This window comes from Pleuronectes platessa, chromosome 16, assembly GCF_947347685.1.
Source record: "Pleuronectes platessa chromosome 16, fPlePla1.1, whole genome shotgun sequence".
NCBI classification, from domain to species: domain Eukaryota; kingdom Metazoa; phylum Chordata; class Actinopteri; order Pleuronectiformes; family Pleuronectidae; genus Pleuronectes; species Pleuronectes platessa.
Window position 1 is genome coordinate 19,033,175 of NC_070641.1, and position 26,950 is coordinate 19,060,124.

The 26,950-nt window shown below is 40.1% G+C and overlaps 1 protein-coding gene and 1 long non-coding RNA gene across 4 annotated transcripts; both read right to left on the reverse strand.

Moving 5' to 3' along the window:
* Window positions 1–3,534: 3,534 nt before the first annotated feature.
* Window positions 3,535–19,543, reverse strand: ighd (immunoglobulin heavy constant delta). Of its 3 annotated transcripts, none has more exons than XM_053444264.1 (20): window positions 19,332–19,543; window positions 17,527–17,829; window positions 12,402–12,719; window positions 12,020–12,310; window positions 11,620–11,931; window positions 11,234–11,515; window positions 10,198–10,488; window positions 9,798–10,109; window positions 9,412–9,693; window positions 8,378–8,668; window positions 7,978–8,289; window positions 7,592–7,873; window positions 6,556–6,846; window positions 6,156–6,467; window positions 5,770–6,051; window positions 5,279–5,602; window positions 4,781–5,098; window positions 4,180–4,467; window positions 3,888–4,036; window positions 3,535–3,789 (listed from the first exon to the last, which is right to left on the reverse strand). In XM_053444264.1, the coding sequence occupies exons 2-20, from the start codon at window positions 17,795–17,797 to the stop codon at window positions 3,781–3,783; spliced, it is 5,217 nt and encodes a 1,738-aa protein (XP_053300239.1). In that variant the 5' UTR covers window positions 17,798–17,829; window positions 19,332–19,543; the 3' UTR covers window positions 3,535–3,780. The 3 variants fall into 3 exon arrangements, with proteins under 3 accessions (XP_053300239.1, XP_053300241.1, XP_053300242.1); XM_053444266.1 differs by lacking the exon at window positions 19,332–19,543 and adding an exon at window positions 19,023–19,312; XM_053444267.1 differs by lacking the exon at window positions 19,332–19,543 and adding an exon at window positions 18,278–19,001.
* Window positions 19,544–20,729: 1,186 nt separating this feature from the next.
* On the reverse strand, window positions 20,730–21,848 carry LOC128459179 (uncharacterized). The gene is made up of 3 exons (XR_008342107.1): window positions 21,773–21,848; window positions 21,122–21,253; window positions 20,730–21,035 (listed from the first exon to the last, which is right to left on the reverse strand). It is a non-coding gene; the product is annotated as an uncharacterized LOC128459179 (long non-coding RNA).
* Between the last annotated feature and the right edge of the window lie 5,102 nt (window positions 21,849–26,950).

The window sequence follows — 26,950 nt, forward strand, 5'->3', positions numbered from 1 at the left end:
GTGCGAGCGAGCCGCCGATGATAGCAGAGCCATCGAGGGCGGTACAGTATCCCTGGGGACTGCGGAGCACAGAGCCACCGATCGCGCAGAGCAGCAGCAGGAGGAGGGGGGGGAGACAAGCATGACGCGCTCGTCATTCAATCGCATGATCGTCTCGGGCGCAGCCTCAATTTGGGGAGAGCTATCCCGCGGCGTGGACTGTTTGCGCATTGGCACAGCAACCAGCAGCCAGCAAGGAGGGGACCGTCTCTCACTCTCCTCCTCTCTGCCCCCCTGTCTCTCTCTCTTTCTCTGTCTCTCTCTCTGTCTCTCTCTCTCCGCATATGAGTGATAGAATTGGGGAAAGTAGGCCGAGTGTCTGCGTGCACTTGTTTAACTTGGGTGAACTCGGCGCATGCATCTGAAATGGGGATACAGCCCCTGCTGAGTGCAAACATCTTCATGTGCAAAACGCAAGGTGCTATGACACCATCACACCCACTGGCACCCAGAGATGAACTGTATATCACCTCATATATACCGCTGCATTGTCTAGAATGCTCCTTAAAGCATGCGAGGGCCCGATTGTATAGGTCACCTCTGCTCCCCCAGTATATATGAATAGAATATTAGGCAAGGCAAGTTTATTCATACAGCACATTTCAACAACAAAGGAAGTCAGTGGGCTTTACGTAAAACATTTAAAGACAAGCATCATGACAAATTTTCATTTGTCATATGCAGTAAGCCCAGGGTCACCGGGACAATGGAAGGTGTTGGAGAGAAGAAGCTGGTCAGCCTAGCAGTGCAATCAAGGTAAAAAGAGTTTGCTGTAAAAATACAGTTGTAAAATACAATACAACTAAATACTAGAACTATATAAGTTCAATGGTGTGTAACAACTTTAACAGTATTAGGTGAGTGTGAATATTACTGCATTTAAAAAGACATCATTACCTCTAGGCCTTTTTTAAAAACTAGACGCTGTTCCATTTTAGAATATAGGACAAGATGGAATATACGCACTAATTTAAGCCTGCTACCAGTTGGTGTTTGTGGATATAGGGACATATCTGTAAAATATAATATATGTAATATCAAAGGAAGAGGCAAACGGGAACATCTTCAGTATTTATTTAAATGAGACCTGCAGTTCTCTAGCAGATTGTTCCATACATGTGGAGCATAGCTCTGCTTCTCCATGTTTAGTTTTGACCCTGGGAAACAGGTATGCTGTGTGTCATGAATCATTAGGTCATATAATAACTAAGACAGTTTAGAGAATCCTCAGTGATTTAAGTTTCATTATGTGATATTATGTTCACAGTAGTAAATTGAAATGCCTCAGAAGGCCTGTTGCAAATAAATACATAAATAAAACATCATCAGCACACCATTAAACATCCATCAGGCTGAATAATAATTTCAGCAAAAAAATTACAATTATACATTATAGTGACAGTCAGAGAAAGTCTGCAAAAACTTAGGCGGCTCTCACTTTGATATTTAATGTTTATTTATTTATTTATTTGGTCTACTGTGGTCCATCCACAGATCGTATATAAAGATGGATGTTTCAAATTCCTCACTATCCAGGACATGAAGTGAAAATATCCCAGATATCAGCTGTCAATCATGACGTTTCAAGGATCAAATAACGGATAAGGATACAAATAAGGATCACACCAGTTTAAACCAAACTGGTGTGATAAGAACTACCTAAAATTACATCATTGGGAAAAAGTATACGACGTGTACTTTGACCTTTTAGTTTGGTCTATGTTCCATCCATTAACATGGAGGACACAGGATTTGTGGCTTCACTTTTGGACATTTACAGTTTATAGCATATTTTATACAGTCCATGGTTCATGGTTCAGAGCATCCACACTCCTGTTAAGAAGGTGGCGCTAATGTGCCAAGAAGTTGTTTGGCAACTGCCATAAAAATCAAAAGAAGAAGTACAACACAGGTGAATCCATCAAGCGAACCACAGGAAGGAAACATAGAGAGTCAGTTTGGATTTAACTGTCTCAATCTGCTGTTCACTCTTTATTTGCTCAACCCTGATGGAAAGACCGACTCCTTCAAGCTTAGTACTCCTCTTAACTGTCTACTACCCAACCTGTGAAAGGGAGGGTGAATAATGTGACCTCAAACTGTAACTGTATGTTTTATTTCTGGTATTTTTTTTACAAAAAGGCTTCTTGCTTTCAGGAAATAGATGGAGCGATGCGGTTTATGCTGAGATGGATTTTGCCTTCAATGGCTAATCATTTTAGAAATATCTGCACATAATAGGCTCACACTTCTCAGACTAAAAATAACTTTTTGATAGACCTTTATTGGTGTTGTCACAATATTGCCTGCCGTCAACCACACGTGCAGTGTTGTGTGTGTGTGTGTGTATGTGGGAGAGACAGAGCTCTAAATTTGGTATGAAGATGATACAGAAATAGGAATAGGAATGACAACATACATTAATTCAAGATAAATTCTTACCCATCTTTCTCTCTTTTTGGCCTCTTCTAAACTCTATGGTTTGAAAGGAAATTTTACAAAGCTACAAATGTTCGACTGCTTCTCTCTTGATGAGTGTGTGTTAAGATAAGGTTCGTTTACATGTATTTTTAAGACAAGATAGATCTTTGATCCCGGTTGAAGCTGATTGAGCATTCAGCTCTTTTCATGACTGTACTGTTTCACACTCAATTCAACATATTTGATGCTGTGGGATGCTGTACAGCCACTGCCTTCAACTGCTGGCCACTGGATAGTTGTGGTTGAGTGCCTTGCTCAGTGATGCCCCAACAGCAGTTGTGGTAGAGAGGGTACTTATCGAATGTGTGAGGATGTTTGTTTGTTGCTTATCCTTATTTATATGGACCCATTAAAGTGGTCAAGCAAGGACCAAGAAGGAGGGCCTTGGTATGAGAAAATAAGGAGGGTATGGGGGCATTAGACAGGGAGACACTCTCAGGCTGCCTGCTGGGCATGGTTCCCTGCTTCCCTGTAACCGGCCCCTTGGCACAGAGACTGGCAGCAGCATGCTGTGACTCCATCCCAGCAACAGCGTCACAGCTATGGGATGGCTGCCATGGCGTCCCTAGCCAATCGGGGCATGCACAGTGCCAGATCACTCCAGAGGCAGCCAATAGTGAGCCTTGATGTGCGTAGTGTCATCCCTCCCAGATGTGAATTCCTTAAAACCCACAAGGTACACAAATGCCTATCCAAACATGCAACTCAAACTCAAAGACAGGGCACACATTTACAGTGACTGTATGTATGGAAAGGAGAAGAGACACAAAGAGTGTCTGTGTTTTTAAGTGAATGCACCGTCGTATCATACCATTTAGAAAGTTAAAATAAGACCTCAGCATCTTACCTCACAACTAGTGTTTCTCATAGAGGTGGTAAATCAGCAGCATTGTGTGTATGGAGCTTTGTCTCACTCATGTGGACAAGGTGAGTAATACAGGCGTGTATTGGCACTGCGAGGCAATCGACTGCATTCTGATTATAACTGTGAAGAATGAATACTGTGTCAAAATGTGTAGATCATTTGTTTTATTGTTGAAATACAAGAACAACTCCAGTAATAGAATAATTTTTCATTATATTGGTATTTAAAACTCAAAGTTGACATTTGAAGAGAGAATCAAAAATAAATGCAGTCCACGATAATACAAACATAAACTAAAGAAGAAAGTGAAAAAGAATTTAAAGGAGATAAAGTTGAAACTGTTCAGGCAATATTCAAATTAGAACCATTGCATGGGATCTGTCCCGCGATCACCATCATTTAGTCTAGAAGAAAAAAAAAAGAGGAAATCATTAGTAATTACAAAAAAATATTAATATTGCTTTTAAAATATGGAAACAAACTGAAAATTGCATTCACTCACCTTAATCATGGTAGCTGAGACACCAAAGATGACAGAACTGAAGAAAAGAAGCATAAAAGTTAAAGCCATATACCAGCTTTCAACATCTATATCTTGATTCATATCAGCATTCATAATTTCATCGAAGAAGGTGCAGTGCTCCAAGTTGTCTGTAAAAGAAATCAAATAACAATTGTTAGTTAGTTTGACTTTAGAACCTTGGTCCAAGGACTGCAAAGAGATTTTAATCAAATAGTCAATGTGGGAAATAGGTGGTTAACCATATGCAGTGAATTAATAGACAAGCCAGCACCTGGTTTAGATATATTCAGGGATAGGGTGGTGTTTGCATGGGACACCCTGCAGGTTACGACTGCTCCTGGTAACCAGTTGCCTTTGGGGAGACGAAGGTGGCTTCGGACACTGAACTTTCCAATCTGGCTTTCGTGGGGCTCGCTAGTGTTGTAGTCCAACAGTAGCACGGATTCATCAAGGAACCATGTGATGTTAATGGATGCAGGGCTGAAGTCGAAGACCAGGCACACAAGTTCGTTTGTGCCCTGGAGCAAGGTGGCTGAAGGTTCAGTGTGAGTGACTGTAGCTGGAGGAGACAGTCATTCATGTTTAGTTTTTTCATTCATTGGAGGTGAGGAATGTAATGGAGCAAGACAAATTATTTAATGATGGAAATCAGAAGAAGAATGCTTAGAGGTTTAAAATCTAAAAGTGCAAATGCCTATTTTCTTAATTTATATTACCTTTTGATTTGCTATTGATACAAATATCTTTGAAATTATTGATAGGTCTATTTTATTTCCCAGCCCTACTGCGACCAGAGAAGGTCGAGGAACTCTAGGGTATGATGAACAATAACACTGAACTGGATTTCTATTAAATGATAATCCTCAACTCACCAAACACATTCTCTATAGTGCTTTTAAAAGGCGTTTCAGATGATTCATGTCTCACAAAGCAGGAATACGTAGAGCTCTTGTCTTCAGTTTTGGATATGTTGAGTCTGCTGCTCATTGAGTAAGTGCCGCTCCCTGTGTATGTCCACTCAGCACTGTTGGTGTAGCGAGTGGATGGGAGTCTCTGGCCACTCCCTTCCCAGTACACAATGACATTGGATGGGTAAAACCCAGAGACGAGGCAAATAAGTTGGAGGTCATCTGACGCAGAGAGCTCAGGGGCAGTTGGTTGTATTATCTTCACTGTTGGTTGATGAAAAACTTGAGAAAGAAAAATAAATGTTTGTTTTTAGCTATTTCAGTCTCAACATTTAGTCACAGTCAGCACAGGCATCATGGGGAATTTGATTTGTTTAACCATGAGTTTCTAAGGCCGTCTGAAACTATGTCGAACTCTAAATAGCTGTCGACATCCAACAACAATCCAAAAAGAAACACTACCTCTGCTTTTGCTTGTATGGCCCTCGTAGCCCTGGCTCGAGCATAGGTGCTTTGCTTCACAAGACACTTGTTTATGTGCATGCCAGTCCTCTGCGGACACATTGAGGACACTCCTCAAAGTCTCTGTCCCATTGCTGTGCCCCACTGGTGGCTCTTTATAGAACAGAGAAGATTTGTCCCCATCCAATCTCCAGGTGATGTTGAAATCATTGAGACGAGAGCCGACAAGAAGACAGGTGATAGTCACCTGTCCCTTGTTCTGGAATTCCTTGAGTGGAGGTCCCTGAACAAATACGCCAACTATCTGAGAGGATGCTGGAGTTACTGAAAACAGAACATGATATTAAAGGAAGATAAAACTCAACAGTGATTAAGTTGTGATCATGGGTAAGAAATGTCTCAAATTCCTAAGGAATGACTTAGAAACAGTATCATATTTATTCTACACATGCATGAATCTGATCATGGATATTGATATTATCCCATTTTACCTGAGCAGAGGCTGACATTCTTGTGGACAGTTTCTCTCAGGGACGAGTCAGACACATTACAAGTGAAGACTTTCCCTGTTTTCCACTCAGTTTGGGGGATATTGAGTTGACTGGTCATCGTCACACGTCCGTCTGCTCCCATGGTGACGTTGTTGCTTGAAGATTGTTGCTCAGACTCAGAAAACCATTGAATTTGAGGGTTGAAGCCACAAGCAGAGCATAAGAGTCTCTGTGGTCCGGACTCTTCACTGGGGACCAGGAGAAGTTCCACAGAAGGGTCCGCTAAATAAGAGAGGATTCATTAATGAGTGAATCTACTGCAGATGACTCAAGAGTGAACCATTAAATCGACTGTAATAATGGGAAACAATGGGAATTCCTCTCACCAAATATATTTCCAGTTGACTTTGAGGTGAACTTGGAGGAGAAGCCTTGGTGGACTATGCAGGTGAAAGTTGTGTCTTTCTTCCAGTGATTTTGAGGAATGGAGAAGCTTCTGGTGATTGAATGGAGGCCTGGGGCTACAGGAAGGTCCACATACATTTTGTCAGAGATGTCTCTATCGTTTGCCTGAAAGGTGACGTAGAGGTCGCTGGAGGAGAGATTGGTGATGTCGCACTCGAGCACAGCACTTTGTCCCTTCAGCAAATCTTGGAGAGACCTCTTAATCTCCACTGATGGAACTGTAACTGCAGGACCTGAATGATACAGAAAGCAGAATGACTACTTTACAGTCCACTGCATTTATAATGTGTCTAATTTCAATGTTGTAAAGTCGTCTTATACCTGTAACCTTCACAGTCCTCTCAGTGGATGAGAGGCACTTATGTTCAGCTTTACATGTTATAGACTTGAGTTGTTTCCACACACTTGAGGGAACCGACACATCACTGATGATATGAGTTGCGTTTGAATACGTGGTTCCTTTGCTCTGCTGTCCTCCATCCATCACCCAGGTCACCTTGACATCAAACAGAGTGTGGACCGAACATGTTGCTGTCACTCTAGATTCTGCCATCATTACAGTCCTGAAGCTGGGGATCTCCACATCAATGGAAGCAGCGGCACTCGAATACACTGACAAACAAGAAATAAAAATCACGATGCAAGGTCAAATCATGAGGAAACTCTGTCACTTGTATTCACCAGTGTCAGCGATAGCAGGAATTGTTGTCAGGGTTGTCTCTCCATACGTCAGTCTGTGTACATCTCTATATCAGTCAAATCCTTATAAATTTGGTATCCCAGTAACACCTGATGGGAATGTTTCTAAATGTCGTACAGTTGTCACTTCACTCAAAGTTGTGGCCTTGTGATCACAACATTGCAGGAACACCTCAAGGGCATTTCTTCCAATTTAGTACAAATGCTGACTCTGAATCAAAGATAAATGAATGTGGATTTGAATGGTTAGAGCTCCAGGTCACTGTATCTTTACAAAACAAACATTCTTTCCCTAATGAAAAGTTCATGCAGATTGTGGCAAGATCTCCAACAAACGTCTAATTGGATAAAATCATGAAGTCATGAAATTGATATTCTAATTGTCAAAGGTCAGCTTCACAGTGACATTGTAATGTTCAACAAAAACACTTTTCTGGCTGTTATTCAACATCATGACTCAGGAACAGAAGGGGAAATTGTAACTGTATTTCCTGCAACTTTACAGGTTGGTGAAGATGTAAAACCACATGGTGGTAATGTCGGTTATCCTGTATATTAAGACTATTGACCTGATACTTTGAATTAAGTTAAGGACTGTTTGGATGGAGACACTATTCTCAGTAGACAGCTGAGGTTGTGATTCTCCACGAGTTCTTACCGGAGCAGAGGCTGACATTCTTGTGGACAGTTTCTCTCAGGGACGAGTCAGACACATTACAAGTGAAGACTTTCCCTGTTTTCCACTCAGTTTGGGGGATATTGAGTTGACTGGTCATTGTCACACGTCCGTCTGCTCCCATTGTGACATCGCTGTTTGAAGTTTGTTTCTTGGACTCAGAAAACCATTGAATTTGAGGGTTGAAGCCACAAGCAGAGCATAAGAGTCTCTGTGGTCCGGACTCTTCACTGGGGACCAGGAGAAGCTCCACAGAAGGGTCCGCTAAATGAGAGAGGATTCATTAATGAGTGAATCTACTGCAGATGAATCAAGAGTGAACCAATAAATCGACTGAAACTATGGGAAACAATGGGAATTCCTCTCACCAAATATATTTCCAGTTGACTTTGAGGTGAACTTGGAGGAGAAGCCTTGCTGGACTTTGCAGGTGAAAGTTGTGTCTTTCTTCCAGTGATTTTCAGGAATGGAGAAGCTTCTGGTTATTGAATGGAGGCCTGGGGCTACAGGAAGGTCCACATACATTCTGTCAGAGATGTCTCTATCGTTTGCCTGAAAGGTGACGTAGAGGTCGCTGGAGGAGAGATTGGTGATGTCGCACTCGAGCACAGCACTTTGTCCCTTCAGCAAATCTTGGAGAGACCTCTTAATCTCCACTGATGGAACTGTAACTGCAGGACCTGAATGATACAGAAAGCAGAATGACTACTTTACAGTCCACTGCATTTATAATGTGTCTAATTTCAATGTTGTAAAGTCGTCTTATACCTGTAACCTTCACAGTCCTCTCAGTGGATGAGAGGCACTTATGTTCAGCTTTACATGTTATAGACTTGAGTTGTTTCCACACACTTGAGGGAACCGACACATCACTGATGATATGAGTTGCGTTTGAATTTGTGGTTCCTTTGCTCTGCTGTCCTCCATCCATCACCCAGGTCACCTTGACATCAAAAAGAGTGTGGACCGAACATGTTGCTGTCACTCTAGATTCTGCCATCATTACAGTCCTGAAGCTGGGGATCTCCACATCAATGGAAGCAGCGGCACTCGAATACACTGACAAACAAGAAATAAAAATCACGATGCAAGGTCAAATCATGAGGAAACTCTGTCACTTGTATGCACCAGTGTCAGCGATAGCAGGAATTGTTGTCAGGGTTGTCTCTCCATACGTCAGTCTGTGTACATCTCTATATCAGTCAAATCCTTATAAATTTGGTATCCCAGTAACACCTGATGGGAATGTTTCTAAATGTCGTACAGTTGTCACTTCACTCAAAGTTGTGGCCTTGTGATCACAACATTGCAGGAACACCTCAAGGGCATTTCTTCAAATTTAGCACAAATGCTGACTCTGAATCAAAGATAAATGAATGTGGATTTGAATGGTTAGAGCTCCAGGTCACTGTATCTTTACAAAACATACATTCTTTCCCTAATGAAAAGTTCATGCAGATTGTGGCAAGATCTCAAACAAACGTCTAATTGGATAAAATCATGAAGTCATGAAATTGATATTCTAATTGTCAAAGGTCAGCTTCACAGTGACATTGTAATGTTCAGCAAAAACACTTTTCTGGCTGTTATTCAACATCATGACTCAGGAACAGAAGGGGAAATTGTAACTATTTCCTGCAACTGTACGGGTTGGTGAAGATGTAAAACCACATGGTGGTAATGTTGTTTATCCTGTATATTAAGACTATTGACCTGGTACTTTGAATTCAGTTAAGGACTGTTTGGATGGAGACACTATTCTCAGTAGACAGCTGAGGTTGTGATTCTCCACATGTTCTTACCTGAGCAGAGGCTGACATTCTTGTGGACAGGTTCTCTCAGGGACGAGTCAGACACATTACAAGTGAAGACTTTCCCTGTTTTCCACTCAGTTTGGGGGATATTGAGTTGACTGGTCATTGTCACACGTCCGTCTGTTCCCATTGTGACATCGCTGTTTGAAGTTTGTTTCTTGGACTCAGAAAACCATTGAATTTGAGGGTTGAAGCCACAAGCAGAGCATAAGAGTCTCTGTGGTCCGGACTCTTCACTGGGGACCAGGAGAAGTTCCACAGAAGGGTCCGCTAAATAAGAGAGGATTCATTAATGAGTGAATCTACTGCAGATGACTCAAGAGTGAACCATTAAATCGACTGTAATAATGGGAAACAATGGGAATTCCTCTCACCAAATATATTTCCAGTTGACTTTGAGGTGAACTTGGAGGAGAAGCCTTGGTGGACTATGCAGGTGAAAGTTGTGTCTTTCTTCCAGTGATTTTGAGGAATGGAGAAGCTTCTGGTGATTGAATGGAGGCCTGGGGCTACAGGAAGGTCCACATACATTTTGTCAGAGATGTCTCTATCGTTTGCCTGAAAGGTGACGTAGAGGTCGCTGGAGGAGAGATTGGTGATGTCGCACTCGAGCACAGCACTTTGTCCCTTCAGCAAATCTTGGAGAGACCTCTTAATCTCCACTGATGGAACTGTAACTGCAGGACCTGAATGATACAGAAAGCAGAATGACTACTTTACAGTCCACTGCATTTATAATGTGTCTAATTTCAATGTTGTAAAGTCGTCTTATACCTGTAACCTTCACAGTCCTCTCAGTGGATGAGAGGCACTTATGTTCAGCTTTACATGTTATAGACTTGAGTTGTTTCCACACACTTGAGGGAACCGACACATCACTGATGATATGAGTTGCGTTTGAATACGTGGTTCCTTTGCTCTGCTGTCCTCCATCCATCACCCAGGTCACCTTGACATCAAACAGAGTGTGGACCGAACATGTTGCTGTCACTCTAGATTCTGCCATCATTACAGTCCTGAAGCTGGGGATCTCCACATCAATGGAAGCAGCGGCACTCGAATACACTGACAAACAAGAAATAAAAATCAAGATGCAAGGTCAAATCATGAGGAAACTCTGTCACTTGTATTCACCAGTGTCAGCGATAGCAGGAATTGTTGTCAGGGTTGTCTCTCCATACGTCAGTCTGTGTACATCTCTATATCAGTCAAATCCTTATAAATTTGTTATCCCAGTAACACCTGATGGGAATGTTTCTAAATGTCGTACAGTTGTCACTTTACTCAAAGTTGTGGCCTTGTGATCACAGCATTGCAGGAACACCTCAAGGGCATTTCTTCCAATTTAGCACAAATGCTGACTCTGAATCAAAGATAAATGAATGTGGATTTGAATGGTTAGAGCTCCAGGTCACTGTGTCTTTACAAAACAAACATTCTTTCCCTAATGAAAAGTTCATGCAGATTGTGACAAGATCTCCAACAAACGTCTAATTGGATAAAATCATGAAGTCATGAAATTGATATTCTAATTGTCAAAGGTCAGCTTCACAGTGACATTGTAATGTTCAACAAAAACACTTTTCTGGCTGTTATTCAACATCATGACTCAGGAACAGAAGGGGAAATTGTAACTGTATTTCCTGCAACTTTACAGGTTGGTGAAGATGTAAAACCACATGGTGGTAATGTCGGTTATCCTGTATATTAAGACTATTGACCTGATACTTTGAATTCAGTTAAGGACTGTTTGGATGGAGACACTATTCTCAGTAGACAGCTGAGGTTGTGATTCTCCACATGTTCTTACCTGAGCAGAGGCTGACATTCTTGTGGACAGTTTCTCTCAGGGACGAGTCAGACACATTACAAGTGAAGACTTTCCCTGTTTTCCACTCAGTTTGGGGGATATTGAGTTGACTGGTCATTGTCACACGTCCGTCTGCTCCCATTGTGACATCGCTGTTTGAAGTTTGTTTCTTGGACTCAGAAAACCATTGAATTTGAGGGTTGAAGCCACAAGCAGAGCATAAGAGTCTCTGTGGTCCGGACTCTTCACTGGGGACCAGGAGAAGCTCCACAGAAGGGTCCGCTAAATGAGAGAGGATTCATTAATGAGTGAATCTACTGCAGATGAATCAAGAGTGAACCAATAAATCGACTGAAACTATGGGAAACAATGGGAATTCCTCTCACCAAATATATTTCCAGTTGACTTTGAGGTGAACTTGGAGGAGAAGCCTTGCTGGACTTTGCAGGTGAAAGTTGTGTCTTTCTTCCAGTGATTTTCAGGAATGGAGAAGCTTCTGGTGATTGAATGGAGGCCTGGGGCTACAGGAAGGTCCACATACATTCTGTCAGAGATGTCTCTATCGTTTGCCTGAAAGGTGACGTAGAGGTCGCTGGAGGAGAGATTGGTGATGTCGCACTCGAGCTCAGCACTTTGTCCCTTCAGCAAATCTTGGAGAGACCTCTTAATCTCCACTGATGGAACTGTAACTGCAGGACCTGAATGATACAGAAAGCAGAATGACTACTTTACAGTCCACTGCATTTATAATGTGTCTAATTTCAATGTTGTAAAGTCGTCTTATACCTGTAACCTTCACAGTCCTCTCAGTGGATGAGAGGCACTTATGTTCAGCTTTACATGTTATAGACTTGAGTTGTTTCCACACACTTGAGGGAACCGACACATCACTGATGATATGAGTTGCGTTTGAATTCGTGGTTCCTTTGCTCTGCTGTCCTCCATCCATCACCCAGGTCACCTTGACATCAAACAGAGTGTGGACCGAACATGTTGCTGTCACTCTAGATTCTGCCATCATTACAGTCCTGAAGCTGGGGATCTCCACATCAATGGAAGCAGCGGCACTCGAATACACTGCAGGAAACATTAAAAAACTTAATAGAAACATTGGTTTTTGTTCAACATTAATTGTATAATATTGCCTTGAAATAATAAACATACCTACCTTGACAAATATTTACTGTTTTTGTAAATTCCTGTTTGTTGTGTCGGGCCTTGCATCCAAACGTTGAGCCGCTTTCCCATTCTTTCTTCGCGGGCTCGATTTCGCTGATTCGACTGAAGGTTTTCTCCCCTCCCTCAATACTCTGCAGCTTCGTTTCAGTTGGAGTAATAGTTAAGGTCTGTTTGTCCCTTTGCCACTCCACTTCCAATTTGCCGGGGAAGAAGCCACTTAAGGTGCAGATGAGTCTGACAGGTGAGGCCCTAAATTCACCTTCCCAGACAGGATGAAGTGTGATGTTTGGCTTGACAACCCGCACACCTGAGATAGAGCATAGATTAATTTGACTTTACTTGCCTTATTCCATATGTTAGATGTAACTGTTTTGAATATGAACTGAAAAGGTTCTCCTCAGTGATACATACCTTCAGACTTTGGTCAAGTAACTAACTGAACAGCCTCAACGCAAACTGTAATATCATTGTATTTTGGCTAGATGGCAGAGTTGTTCTTTAACAGTGGCTGGTTTCTGAAAGTCAGGTGGAACTAGGGCTGGAAGTCGGTTGCACAGATGTTAAGGCATGACAGGGCTGAGTGATCGCGGCTAGCGGCAAGCAGAAGCATTGAGTAACACCCAGCTCCCAAAAAAGTACCAAAATACAGAAGTGAAACAATGCAAGAAGCAATGGTGCATCACAGATACCAGGTGTGAGGTGTGGTTATGCCAGTAACAGAAACAAAGTGTGAATTTAAATATCTCAGAACTGTTTACATAAGGTTTCACATACATTTCATGTGGCCTCATGACTTTAGCGAAACCTTTCGTGTTCAAGTCCATGAGTGACTGGAAAACTAACCAACTGTTAAACCTACAAATTGACTTGCTGATGAGGTGATGAACATAACCTTTTATTACATAACTCAGTACAATAATAATCAAAGACAGAATATTTAATAAAACAGTTATGAGTATTGTATAACACATATTCAAACTGGATGATGCAAACCATTTCAAAGTAATGGTGAGGAGAAAAAAATCCGTAATCTGGATCAGTTAACTGCATTTTAACATTTATTTTCAAAAAGACAAACATTTTAATGGGAAAAGGGGGAAATTGCGTTTAGAAGAAAAAAATATGTGAAAACGTATTACTGTACAGAAAGTTCGCCTGTTTTCATTTAACCTGAAAAGACAAAAAAACATTAAAAGAATGGATTAATAATATTCGACCAAAAAACTTGAATTCCTGCCATTTGTTGCACTAAATATTGGGGTTTAAGTGTATCATATGATGAACATATGCACTTAACGGCTACAACATTACTGGATGTATAAAAAATACAAATGTTATATATGAATCATAAATGTTGTCTGACCTCTTTGTAATGCTGTCCATTATAGTTGTATCCAAAATATAGTCATATATAACATATAGTCAAAGTCCTTTACAGGTCTTTTTGAAGCCCTCACATTATAGTTAAGTGAGACACTGCACCAAAAAGTATGTATATGAATATATATACCTGACACAAATACAAATTTGACATAATTTAATGTTATCATGGGTATCTTTGCAATGTTAAACATGAGAAAGAAATATTATTCAACACACACCAACAGGTACAATTACAGCAACAGACATAATTCAATTCACCAAAACCTTTTGGGAAATTAAAAAAATGTTTCCCGAAGTCAAAATGTTTTGAGGAGACATAACTCTTTTATACCACAAAGAAAATGTCATATACTCGCCTGACCTTAGTCAGTTTTTATCCTAGTTTGTATTGTGTTCCTACTATTAGGAGACTCTCTGTTATTGGGGTTTTCAGCTGAGGTAAATAAAGTTGTGAATAAAGCATTTTAGCCTGAGCAATCTAATGATAAAAAATCTGTGCTAAGACCAACTTGTTAACTCATTGTTACCTTGAAAGCAGTGGTTCCAATGATGAACAGAATGGAGGTGAGGAAGAGAATGATGAAGGTGATGGCAGTGCTTCCCATGTTATCAACTTCTGCTCTCGTGGCCTCCTCCCATTCAATCAGGATCTCTAGATGTAACGTAAAATAATCATTCAATAAATATCAATGAAACTCCAAACCCACCATTGAACAAAATCTCAGCAGGTATGACCATTACAATATTTTTTAAATTTGGTATCTTGCCGAAGGACACTTTGGACAAATGCGGAACATGGGGAATCGAACCTCTCACATTCTGGTTAGTGGACGATCTGCTCTATCTCCTGAGCCACAGCCGGCGAGTGTAAAATAAATCAAATTAAAACAACATATCACCTGTGACTTATTAGTGTATAAAGGATGCCGGCTAATATTTCTGCATGCCCTATCATTAAATATTAATTTTTAGTTGTCCTACTGTGATGCTGATTTACTTTTGAAAGACCCATTATTGGTGTGGCATGATTCGTCAGCTTGTGAGAAATATTCATCGTTTGACTAAGTGACTGAGGAGCTGCGGTTTTGTCATCTATCTATCTTGTGTTGGGGGTGCAAGACCCAGTAGAAGAAACACACAAACACCAAGACACAAAAAGTGTTCATGCACCATCTACATGTAAAAGCCTAAATGCCTAAAGTTAGTGAGGTGTGGTGATTGCTTTTTTTGTAGTGAATACAATTTGAGCTTGAAGGCTAAATATATTGTGTAATAACGCCTTATTTGTGTGGCAATTGGACAGCACTGACTGTGCACTAAACATGTATCTCCAAATATTGGTTGAATAAGACATGAGCTGCATGCAACAAACAACAACAGAGTTGCAAAGGGCTTTTTTTTTTTATTTTGATTTTGAATCTGCATTAAAAAGACACACACACAATGTCATATCAAAAGCAACAAAACATTAACAAACAGCAGAGGACACAAAATAGCATCTACTAGGCCTTGCACGTGTTAGGTATGTTCAGGCTGACGTTGACCAGGTTGAGTTTGTCAAATGTATTGTAGGCAATGGATCTGACAATGGCTCTTGTATTGGAATCCAGAGATTGGTGGTAAACCACGCAGCTGTACACCGAGCCAGCGTCTTTCCACGTGTCGAGGCTGATTGATAACTGGCCATAAGCCGAGTAGGATCCATGGTTTTTAATAGGGTTTGTGGTATTGAAAGCGTCTTTTGTCAATTCATCATCAACAAGCCAAGCAACGAAAACCTCTTCAGGGGAGAAGTCTTTCACAAAGCAAGTCAGAGTAACCATGTTTTTTTTTATGTGCTCTACTGGTGGCATCATAAACACTGACGGACGCTGAGTCAGCACTCCTGCAAGCATGAGAGCACAATTAAGCCTCCTGACAAACATAGAAAGTGCCTACAGTTCTGCAAGAAATGTCTGTTAATAAATAAACTTGGAAATAATACTTCTAAAGTCTCTTAATTGCATGACATGACGAATTCGTTTTAGTGCACCGTAGCTGAATAGTCTTACCGGTTTCCCTTTCATAAGGCGTCTTTATAGGATCAATCACTTCACTATGTTCCACAACACAGATGAACTTAATCCCCTGGCTCCATTCGACATATGTGATGCCAAGAGGAAGGCTGTGTGTTGTTCCACCATTTTTCAGTTCCATAGAGGCACCGGCAATTTCATCTCCATTCTGATCTTCCCAATATATCTTACTAACATGAGGCTTATTCGCCTTAACATGGCATGTTATGGTACCTTTCTTCTCTACAAATATGTCCTCCAATGTGGGGGGTTCGATTGTTACTTCCACGTCTGCTTTAGGGCATTCATTGTTTGCTGAGTGGGAAATTATTGAAGGGGCATCAGTTTAAATCCATTTACATTAAAAAGTAATTGTACATTAAACAGACATTTACTTACTTCTATCTGGGCTGTAGCTCAGAAAGTCACGAGTCAATACTTCACCCGTTTCGTTTTTCCCCTTGAACTGGCAGATAATCTCGGTCAGTGCAGGCACGTCAGCGGATTGCATTGTGAGAATACTTGCTACACTGTACAGTGGTGTACCATTCCCGCTTTTCGTTGATGTGAATTCAGTGATTTTGTCAGTGACTTTCACTTTATTTTTCAGCCATTCGATCTGGTGATCTTTTGGTGAAAAGTCTGTGGCAGTGCAGATGAAGGAGACCTCGTTTTCCTCATCAGAAAAGGTCGACACTTTCACCTCGGGTGTCTTATATACTACCACTGAAAAACAAACACATACACAGATATGTTTGCGGAAGCAGGGAATAATATATATGCAGAAGCAGAGATTAACAATGTGCTACAATGACTGTGTAATCTAGATTTAATGTTGACTTTGAAAAGAGTTCAATACTTTTATTTTTGATTGTATGCTATGCAAGTAGAACAAACACATGCACCTAGATTACAGTCCTTAATGCATTGTTTTTACGAAAGTGCTCAATAAGGGTAAAAAGGAATATATGATTTTCATAGTTAACAAGATTACACGATTGAAAAGCAGAGTTTTAATGCTGGCTTCTGCATATACATTGACTTTTCAGGCAAGCACACGCATATTTCAGGTGAATGTTAATTACCAATATACACTGAAAATGAGGGGAGGCAAAAATTGGGAAAAACTGAGATTAAGCAGACAAATGGAAGGAAGAAGAGAACCCTGCGATAGTCTGTCCTGAGACAGGAGCAAAGGTTTTAGAGTATATTAATAGAAACCAGAATAGAAGCTGAAAACACACGGGCGAGCTTCAGCCTTTTCATTCCACCTCACTGTTCACTATGTGCTACTAGTCAAGTAGACTAACAATTAAAATTAATAATGTGTTACCTTGTTTAATTTCAAATCTTAAATCGTTTCCCTATCCTATATGAATGTCTTACGTTCTACTGTTATTTTCACTGTTAAAGGTTAGATTATTATCAAATTGCTATTACTTTATAAGGAGTAATGCATTATTTTTACGGAAAAGTAAATTAAAAAATTGTATTTGACACAGAAATTAATAATAATAATAATAATAATAATATAATAATAAAATTGTAAAACATTAAAATTGAAGCTCAGTTTTCAAATACGCTCAAAGCTCTAGCATGTAAACCTGCTACAATTCAAACCAATTACCAAACTAAAACTTCCGATAGATTTATATAGAACTTATAGATGGGTCTTACCTTTCTTTTGGAAGAAAGCTTCTCCAGTTCCTGCAGAATGTGTCACAGCACATTTGTATTGGCCCGGCTTGCTCGAGTCCCAGTCCTGTTTCGGGACTACGATTTGACTGACTCCTGTGTAGTGCTCGCCTTTCAGTACCGAAGGGTACTGAATAGAACCTGTCAAGGCAGCTCCATTTTTGTTCCATGCGAAAGTCAGTGGGGAAGGTGAGAAGCCGGTGGCGAGGCAGCCCAGAGTGACCGTAGTTCCAGTCCCAGAACCACATGGCATCAGAGGGAACACAGTTGGTTTGGTTGAAGTGGCTAAGAATGGAAGGAAAAATAAATATAAACATGATAAAATGACAGAACATCTTCACCAAGCATTGACTAAGACAGAAAGAAGGCAATCAAGCTTTTGGTCAGTCCCCAAACAAAGCACTGCATCAAGGGCATTAGACTTAAAAAGTTAACTGTGGACATTTTGAGGGGACCTCCTCCCCAGCGCCTTTAAGTATTTCAACGGTCATTATTTCGTTTTTTGTTGCACTAAAATTAACCACCTCTAAGATATTAATCACGTTCATTCCGTTTTTCCTCTAGATAAAAAAAATAGGTAATTACCGTAAATGCAGAACTTTAAAATGTACAACTTTGAAATTACATTTTGCAGGAAATAAGGTGTAAACTAAACATATAATCATTGGCATAATAAAACAAGAGTTTTTGTTAAATTTCAGCATTTATGTATGAGATTAAAACATTTTCTTACCTGAAGTAACTGTTACCGTGGTACCCGCTCCCCAGTAATCATAAGCACCATAGTAGCACAGTGCTGAATCTACTTGCCATTTAATACAGTCACCATCTACCAATGATGATCAAGAAAGCGTAATCTTAAAGTTGAATTTCTCTCGTTTAAATGATCCAAAAAATGTATCATTTTTTTCTAATGACACCATGGCTGTTTGAGTTTGAACTTTACATGCTGTGTTAAAACAATTCCCCTTTGAATTAAGACTTGACATGATGAGAAATTATAATTTAAACGCTTTAAATAAACCTACTGTACATTTTAGATGGAGAAATCACAGGTCTGACACAAGATCATTACCCGACTTAACAATTAGGTTTTAACAACATGCCTTTAAAATCCAAATGAAGTTGACCGAACAGTTTAGAACTTTTTGCGAATTTGTTTTCAAGGGACTAAATTTTTTCGGCTGCCCGAAGTGTCGCACTTCAACAACAACTTAACCACTGCATTCATGAACTTGTTTCCAGATATCGACCCTTTTCATCCCAGGTTATTTTATGATAATCTAGCCTCTGACACATTTCAATTTGCAGATTGGGATTTGCGGGATGGAACAAATCGCGATTTCTTTCAACACCAAAACATAAATCGAGTTCACCTGGCCCATAAATTCATTATCTTCAGGTGTTACAACAAATGTTTCTCAAGTTTTTCAATCCAACTCTACAAAAAAGAGCAATTCAAAAAGTAACAGACTTACCTGATGTGACTGTAACTGTCGTGCCTTGCCCCCAGTAGTCAAAAGCGTAATCACAGTGGAATACACCAATGCATTAAACATACAAAAACTATCACACTGAAATAGCTTTACGCCACATATATCGAAATATACAATTTAGCTCTGTAGTTGCTACATTTTCAGAGCCAGAAGATCTTACCCTTACCCGTACCCTTTAAAACCTTAAAAACAATTACCTCCTGTGACTGTCACCATTGTAGTCACAAAAAAGAGTCAAAGTTTCGACAAAATTGAATAGTTTTCACCCAAATGTATTAGATTCGTACTCACCAGAAGTTACTGTGACTTGTGTCCCTTGTCCCCAGTAGTCGAAGTAATCACAGTGACCTATTTCAATCTGCTTCTAGTACAAATACAAAAAATGTAGTTCCAACCAGGGAGCATAAACAGGTTTCACTGACGACACAGTCCCCACTTAACTATTTATTAACCATTTCCCTTGAGATCCTTCGTCTCCTGAGGTCGGGGTTATAAAAAATTAAGTAACGGTTGGAGACCACTTCCCCTTTAACGGACCCTCCTGTCAGCTCCTCTTCCTACAGCATGAGGTTCACGCGGCACTGAATTCAAATGCATATTGTTTCTATTAAGCCTGATACAAGTTACAACCATAATAGAGCTCTATGCCTACAGGTTCACATTGTCAGAATTTAGTTTGAAATGACATTAATTCCGCGTTATAACAAAACACTCTCGATGAAGTTAAAAATATAAAACTTTTTACGTTAATGCATGATACCTTCTTGTTAAAACAAAACCTTTCATTTCATGCTCAAAGAAAACGCTTAAATCACACATCAGATCTTGATGAAGAAATTATTCCAGTGTATAATTAGTTGGGAACAAAATGGTGTAACAATGGTCAATGGAAACCAAAATCATCAAGGTCAACAGTTGAAATCACAGGCTGATCCAACTTGTGCACATTTCATCAAGGCAACTACTAATGTGACTCAGTAGTGTGTCTGGTACGGTGGCCCTGAGAGCTCAACACACTGCAACTTAAGAAAACACATGCAAGTAGACAAAACACAAGCAAAGAAAGAAATCATCTTCATCAATTTGAGAACACAACACATTAAGCACAACACAACACGTTACAGAAACGCGCTGCAAATGCAGGAAACAACAAAGGAAGTGTTTCCAGAGGACCCCTCAAAGTGATGGACACGTCCGATTGTTGTTGCTGCCGCAGTTTGGAGCCGTTAACGTCGGTGACTTTATTACTGAAAATGTCTACTGTTAACCCTCCGACATAGTCTTGTCTTTAGAGCATCATGACTCCTCAATGATTTGGGCCGGAGACATGCTGTAAACTGAATAAACAGCGCTAACACAAGCAAGCCCCTGTTTGTGAGTAATTTACAGCACTTAGCATTCACATCCTTCCTTTTTGCCAGGCAAGGTATTGTCCACATTATGGAACCGAATTTGTTGGACGTATTGGACATTTTTGTGGCTCTTGTGGCAGCAGTGTCCATCACTTGTAAGCAGGGGTGGACTGGGACAAAAATTCAGCCCTGGCATTGTCTGTCCAGACCAGCCCACTACATTATCAGCGGACACCACATAGAAGTCCACAAATCTCGCGGCGTCTTCTCTCATGCATACTACTGTTACCACCTAGCTCAAAGATGGCAACAAGAAGGGAGGCCACACACAAACCTCTCAAGCCAAAAGTAAATTTATTTAACTCCAAATCAAGATAGCTCTAACTACGTAGTGGGATGTGTAAAATATGTTACGCGTCAGTGGTGTTAACAGTGTTTGGATGTGTGAAAATAAGGTGTGATGTATGTTGTAAGGTGCAGAAGCAAAGAAAAACAAAGGCTGAGGGCCCCATACCCCTGGAAGCAGCCTTTAGATCTGCAGCTGAAGCCCAGCCCAAAAGGGCAGGCCCAGGGTGACACCCCTGTTAGCTCTACCTGTGTCTGGAAAACAACTCCTCAGGCTCTCACATGTCAAGTGGTCAACCTGAGAAGGACATGGATACATTATAATGTCTCTAATCATCACAAATTAAGTATGATTTCATAAAACATAAAACATGATAAACTCACCAGACTAGAGGAGACTCAACAGACAAACTTTGGTACAGTGAAGGCAGAGAGTGGAGGCAGACAGAGAGCAAGTCATCGAACATGGACAGAGGGGGAACAACTCCTCAGGCTCTCACATGTCAAGTGGTCAACCTGAGAAGGACATGGATACATTATAATGTCTGAAAAATAAAGAAAATGTTTTCCTCTGTCCTGCACCTAGAGTTGAGAACATTTGGATGTGTGTTTCTTTTAAAACCTTTTGAAAATTATTATAATAATGAAGTATGAATTTATACATTAAAAAATACATGATAAACTTACAATTCTAACAGTGGTCCCAAATGTCCACATATAAAACAAAGGGAGAACGACTCCTCAAATATATCACAACAACCTGTAATAATTGATAATTTAGTGTACATGATCACACCATTAAGGATCAACACATAAGCACTCTCATCTCTATTTACAGCTCAGAAAGTTTACTGATGCTATGGCAACAGTAAACGACGTTAGTAGCTCTTAGCTAGCTTAGCTAAATCATCTGAACAATAATAACCCATAATATCACAATTCGGCATATTAAAACCAAATCAAAAACGTTTTCTACTCTGTTTTGGACATGTCTCAAAAATGTAGCCTAGCCAGCGCCAGGCCAACGTTACTTACCACGTCTGCCTCCACTCGCTCATCATTGTCGAGTCCTCCTCGCTCGTCTCCCGGCGCACCTGCTGCTGCTGGGCTGGTGAACCCGGCACCAAACAGGTCCGTCAGTTTGCCACATGTAGCAGCCTCCACCTCCAGACACTTCAGCTTTTTTTCCCGATGCTTCTCAGCGCCACCCGGGTGTTTTTTACTCTTATTATCCATTTTAAGTTTCTGTCTCAGCAGCAGCCCGTCCCGCGACTCCCCCCCCCAAAATGGAATGAGGTCCCGCCCCACCCTGGTTTGTGTTGTGATTGACAGCACTGTCAGGGCTCTCTGAGCCTGTCAGCCCATGACTGATTGACAATGACAAACAATAGACCAATAATATGTGTCGATACTGGCAACACACTGCCAGCCCTCTGTAGCCAATTGGCCGGCCCAATTGGAGGGAATTTAGAGAGGAAGAAGAGAAAAAAACAAAAAACATAGCGGACCAGACCGGCCCACATTGGGTCAACGGCCCACCGGGACGATCCCGGTATGCCAGATGGCCAGTCCACCCCTGCTTGTAAGTGTCCCCTGGAAACATCTCCGTTGTCGTTCAGTTCTTTGAGCTCTCAGGGCCACCGTAGTACGGCCTCCGAGTGCCTGTTTGCACTCCCGACAGCGTCTTGACATGCTCCTGATGAGTCGTGTCCAGGGAGAGCTCCTGGCAGGACTCCTCAGTGCGCTCCTGGACAGTCTGTGGCGGTAACTGGCGGCGTTGGATACACTGATGCATTTGGTTTTAGGTCAGGGGAATGTGAGTGTCAGTCAATGGCATAAATTTCTTTGTCTATCAGGAACTGCCTACACACTCTGCCCTGCACCAGGAGGAACCCAGGGCCCACTGCACCAGCCTAAGGTCTGATAATCTCTCGGTGGATTTCATCCCGGTACCTAACAGCAGTCAAGGTACTTTTGGCCAGGACATGGAGGTCTGTGGGACCCTCAAAGGATATGCCCCCCCATGACCATCACTGACCCCCCGCCAAACCAGGCATGCTGGATGATGTTACAGGCAGAACAACATTCACCACAGCTTCTCCAGACTCTTCCACACCTGTCACATGTGCTCAGTGTGAAATTATTCACAATCACTTGTGCTTCGTAAATGGACAGATTGATATCCCTGTAGTTGAACTGACTGGTGTTATACTGTGAAGATTACAGTATATTTATGCTTCTGTGGCAGCAACAGCCAGTTGCGGCATCGTGTTTGGGGGTTTTCTGTTTGTACAATTCGGGAATTTCTTCAAATTTGGTACAAACATTGGCTTCGACTCAAGAATAAACTTATTAGATTTTTTTGCCTTGTGAACATGATATCTTAATAACAACACAAGGGAATCTTTTTCAAATTTGGGACAAACAATCATGTGGCATCACAGACGAACTGATACGAATTTGTTGGTCAAAGGTCAAGGTCACTATGACAGAACACGTGAGATTGTGTGATATCACGAGCACCCATGAGTATTTTTATTAGATCTGGCACAAACACATTCACTTGGACTCAAGGATGGCCTGATTAGAATTTGGGGGTCAAAGGTAAAGGTCACTCTGACCTAACAAAACGTGTTTTTGGTCCTGAGGACATCTCTAGTCTCCCTTTAGGGAATTTCTTCAAATTTTGACCAGTTGTCCCTTGGCCTCCAAGATGAACTGATTGGCTTTCAATGGTGTCACAACCTGGCTCAAAGCTGGACAAAGTAGGGAAGGCCTCACATGAGCTTAACCTCAAAATAAGTTTATTTACAGAAATAAATGCTGGGGGGGGGGGGACGACAGACTGGCTGAATGTCACCAGCTTACTGCAGCCAGACCAGGTGATGTGAATCTACCTGTCGGCCAAGCTCCTCCCATCTGGCTCCTGCAGAGAGATACCTGCTTTGAGAGGGTTGTCACAAGTGGCCAAAGGTCAAAGGCCACTGTTACCTAATATGAGTCTGGGGGAAAACATGTGACACTAGTAGAATAAGGAGATAGCTGATAACTTCACCCAGCATAACTTAAATGGTACTAGCTCAGAAAATGTTGTGGCATTTATCAAATGTTTTCTGTCAGAGATAATAGCAGTATAAGCTGACAATATCAGTTTTTTAAGAAGGGGACATACTGTAGGTTCTCTGGCCTCTAGAGCTGGTTGCTGAGCCTTTGGCTTCAAGTTTCAGTTTGTTAACTGGCTGTGGAAGCACCTGTTGTGGTGAGGACTATTTCCTCTGCATTACATAAATATCAACCAGAAAGGATGTTGCCAACCACAAGTCCAAAATGTACAATTTTCAACTGTCTTGTAATAGTCATTCTAATTTAAGTCTCACACCTTTGTGTTTTCCTAAAGTACAATTCGAAATATGTCAAATAAAAGTTGATATTACGATTAAATACTTATTGGATCATTGATTGAACCATGAACTCTCATTTAAAACATACTTTAATAAACTTGACAACAAACTGTAATTTGATACAAATCTAAACTTTCCTCTATAAATGGAATGAATCATATCTGCTGATACAAAGCATGAGGAAGAAACATTTATTATATGAAATATGTCTAATAAATATGGAAAATGTTGTTATAGTTTTCCTTCTTTCTTGAGAACAGGGCCTATGGGCCCTAGTTAAGTTCAAGACAAGTTTTTGTATTGCAATATATCACTGTGCCCAGTCCCCCAATACACAGCTGTATATACTCATACAAAAACCTCTGCCTGATGGTGCACGACCAGTATTTGTTCTGCATTCATCTTACTGCAGTATTAAAAATATGGAATCTTGATCACTGTTTTACTTTTGTTTACTCCGCCAAGGAGGTTATGTTTTCACTATTTGTTGGCTTGTTTATTTATATGTAGACAAGATAACAAACAAAACACTGAACAGATTTCCATGAAACTTTGTAGAAGGAAATAACATGGACCAAGAAAGACAACATTACATTTTGGGGTATGTGCTATGTGCACTATTTTATTTTTGTTTTATTTATTTACAATCACATTTTTAAAACACTGTTTTTTGTGATGTCCTCATACAAATATTTATGTGAGAACACATTTCTGTCAATCTTTCATCTTCCCAAGACGTGTTTTGTGAGACACAGACTGAACAGGCCTGCTAACTGAATTGTTTTGTGTATCAGCATCATACACAACATTTTTTCTCTCAGAGGAAGGTATTTTTGTAATGGGATGTATCACTGTGGTCATAGTTGGACACAGTGATATCACCCTCTACAAAAACCCATACACAGTGGTACATGTAGAAACTATGACACATATGTGATATTCTCTCATTTTATCCACCGATACCCTCGAGCCATTCGATGACATGACTCTAAAGTTTGTCTTTTTTTTTTTATTAGAATTTTATTATCACTGTTCAGTGAAATAACACACAAAACACCAAGTTATTAAACTTCAACATATCAGGGCTGGGCGATTAAACAATATCACTAAATATGGCATTATATTTTCCACCAATATCAATATACCAAATATTCAATTTATATCTATTTAAGCATTGTTATAATGTAAAACTCATCATTGATATACATCATATTTGTAGAATATTTAGCTGTTTAATAATTGTTTTCATTCTTTGCTCTGAGTTTAAAACGACAACCTTCACAAATGAGCAGAAATGAGTCTTTAAAGGATTAAAATTAAATAATAAAATGCCATTTTTCTTGATAAATATCATCATAGATTAATCTGACAACTTTTACATTGATATAATCTGTGGCCATTTCACTCAGCCCTCGTACATATCCATAATTAGTTGGATTTCATGATCAACCAGTAGGGATGTTGTTAACCACCAGTCCAAAATGTTCAATTTTGAACTGTCTTTTAATATTTATTCTAATTTTAGTCTTTGCGTCTATCACCTTTTTATTTAACTAAAGTACAATTAGAAATATGGCTATCAGATAAGAGATAATGTTACAATTAAATACTTATTGGATCATTGATTGAACCATGAACTCTCACTTAAAACATACTTTAATTAACATGACAACAAACTGTAAGTCGACCAAAATCTTAACTTTTCTCAATAAATTAAATGTGTCATATCTGCTGATACAAAGCATGAGGAAGAAACACTGAAGCTCTTCCTGAGATGTTTTGACTTTCATGTTTTTCAGAGTAAAACTAAATGATGATACATATAGTTTATGCAATTTACCATCACAGAGTGAAAAAGACTCTTTGCAGCCGAGTGTGGTTGTGAACTTTACGCCATCATTACCACATAGTTGTTGTTGAATTATGCACTTGTTAGAGCTCAGTCTGCATTTAATTTTGCATCAATGAAAGTGACTCATCTCATATTGATTTTCACAATCAAATGTCTTCTTTATTTAAACTATAAAATTAAATAAATACATTTAGAATATTCAGTGACAGCCCTAATGTCTAATAAATATGGAAAATTTTGTTAATGTTTTCCTTCTTTCTTGAGAACAGTGCCTATGTGCCTCAGTTAAGTTTTTGTATTGCAATATATCACTGTGCCCCACTGCCCATACACAGCTGTATATACTCATACAAAAACCTCTGCCTGATGGTGCGCTGCCAGTATTTGTACTGTGTGTAAACATCTTACTGCAGTATTAAAAATATGTAATCTTAATCACTGTTTTTACTTTTGTTAGCTCCGCCAAGGAGGTTATGTTTTCATGAATGTTTGTTGTCTTGTTTATTTATATGTAGACAAGACTACAAACAAAACACTGAACAGATTTACATGAAACTTTGTAGAAGGAAATAACATGGACCAAGAAAGAAAACATTACATTTTGGGGTACGTGCTATGTGCACTAGTAGTTTATATTTGTTTCATTTATTTTCAATCACATTTTTAAAACACAGTTTTTTTGTGATGTCCTCATACAAACCTTTATATGAGAACACATTACTGTCAATCTTTAATCTTCCTAAGACGTGTTTTGTGAGACACAGACTGAACAGGTCTTCTAACTGAATTGTTTTGTGTATCAGCATCATACACAGCATTTTCTCTCTCAGAGGAAGGAAGTTTTTGTAATGGGATGTATCACTGTGGCCACTGTTGTACACAGTGATATCACCCTCTACAAAAACCCATACACAGTGATACATGTAGAAACTATGACACATATGTGATATTCTCACATTT

What these genes read in the sequence shown, in the direction of transcription:
- ighd (XM_053444264.1), bottom strand. Translation starts at nt 17,797, where the DNA reads ATGCCATGTGGTTCTGGGACTGGAACTACGGTCACTCTGGGCTGCCTC. An exon ending in GAGGACTGTGAAGGTTACAG is followed by an intron (nt 11,932 to 12,019) that starts GTATAAGACGAC and finishes TGTATCATTCAG; the next exon opens with GTCCTGCAGTTACAGTTCCA. An exon ending in GAGGACTGTGAAGGTTACAG is followed by an intron (nt 6,468 to 6,555) that starts GTATAAGACGAC and finishes TGTATCATTCAG; the next exon opens with GTCCTGCAGTTACAGTTCCA.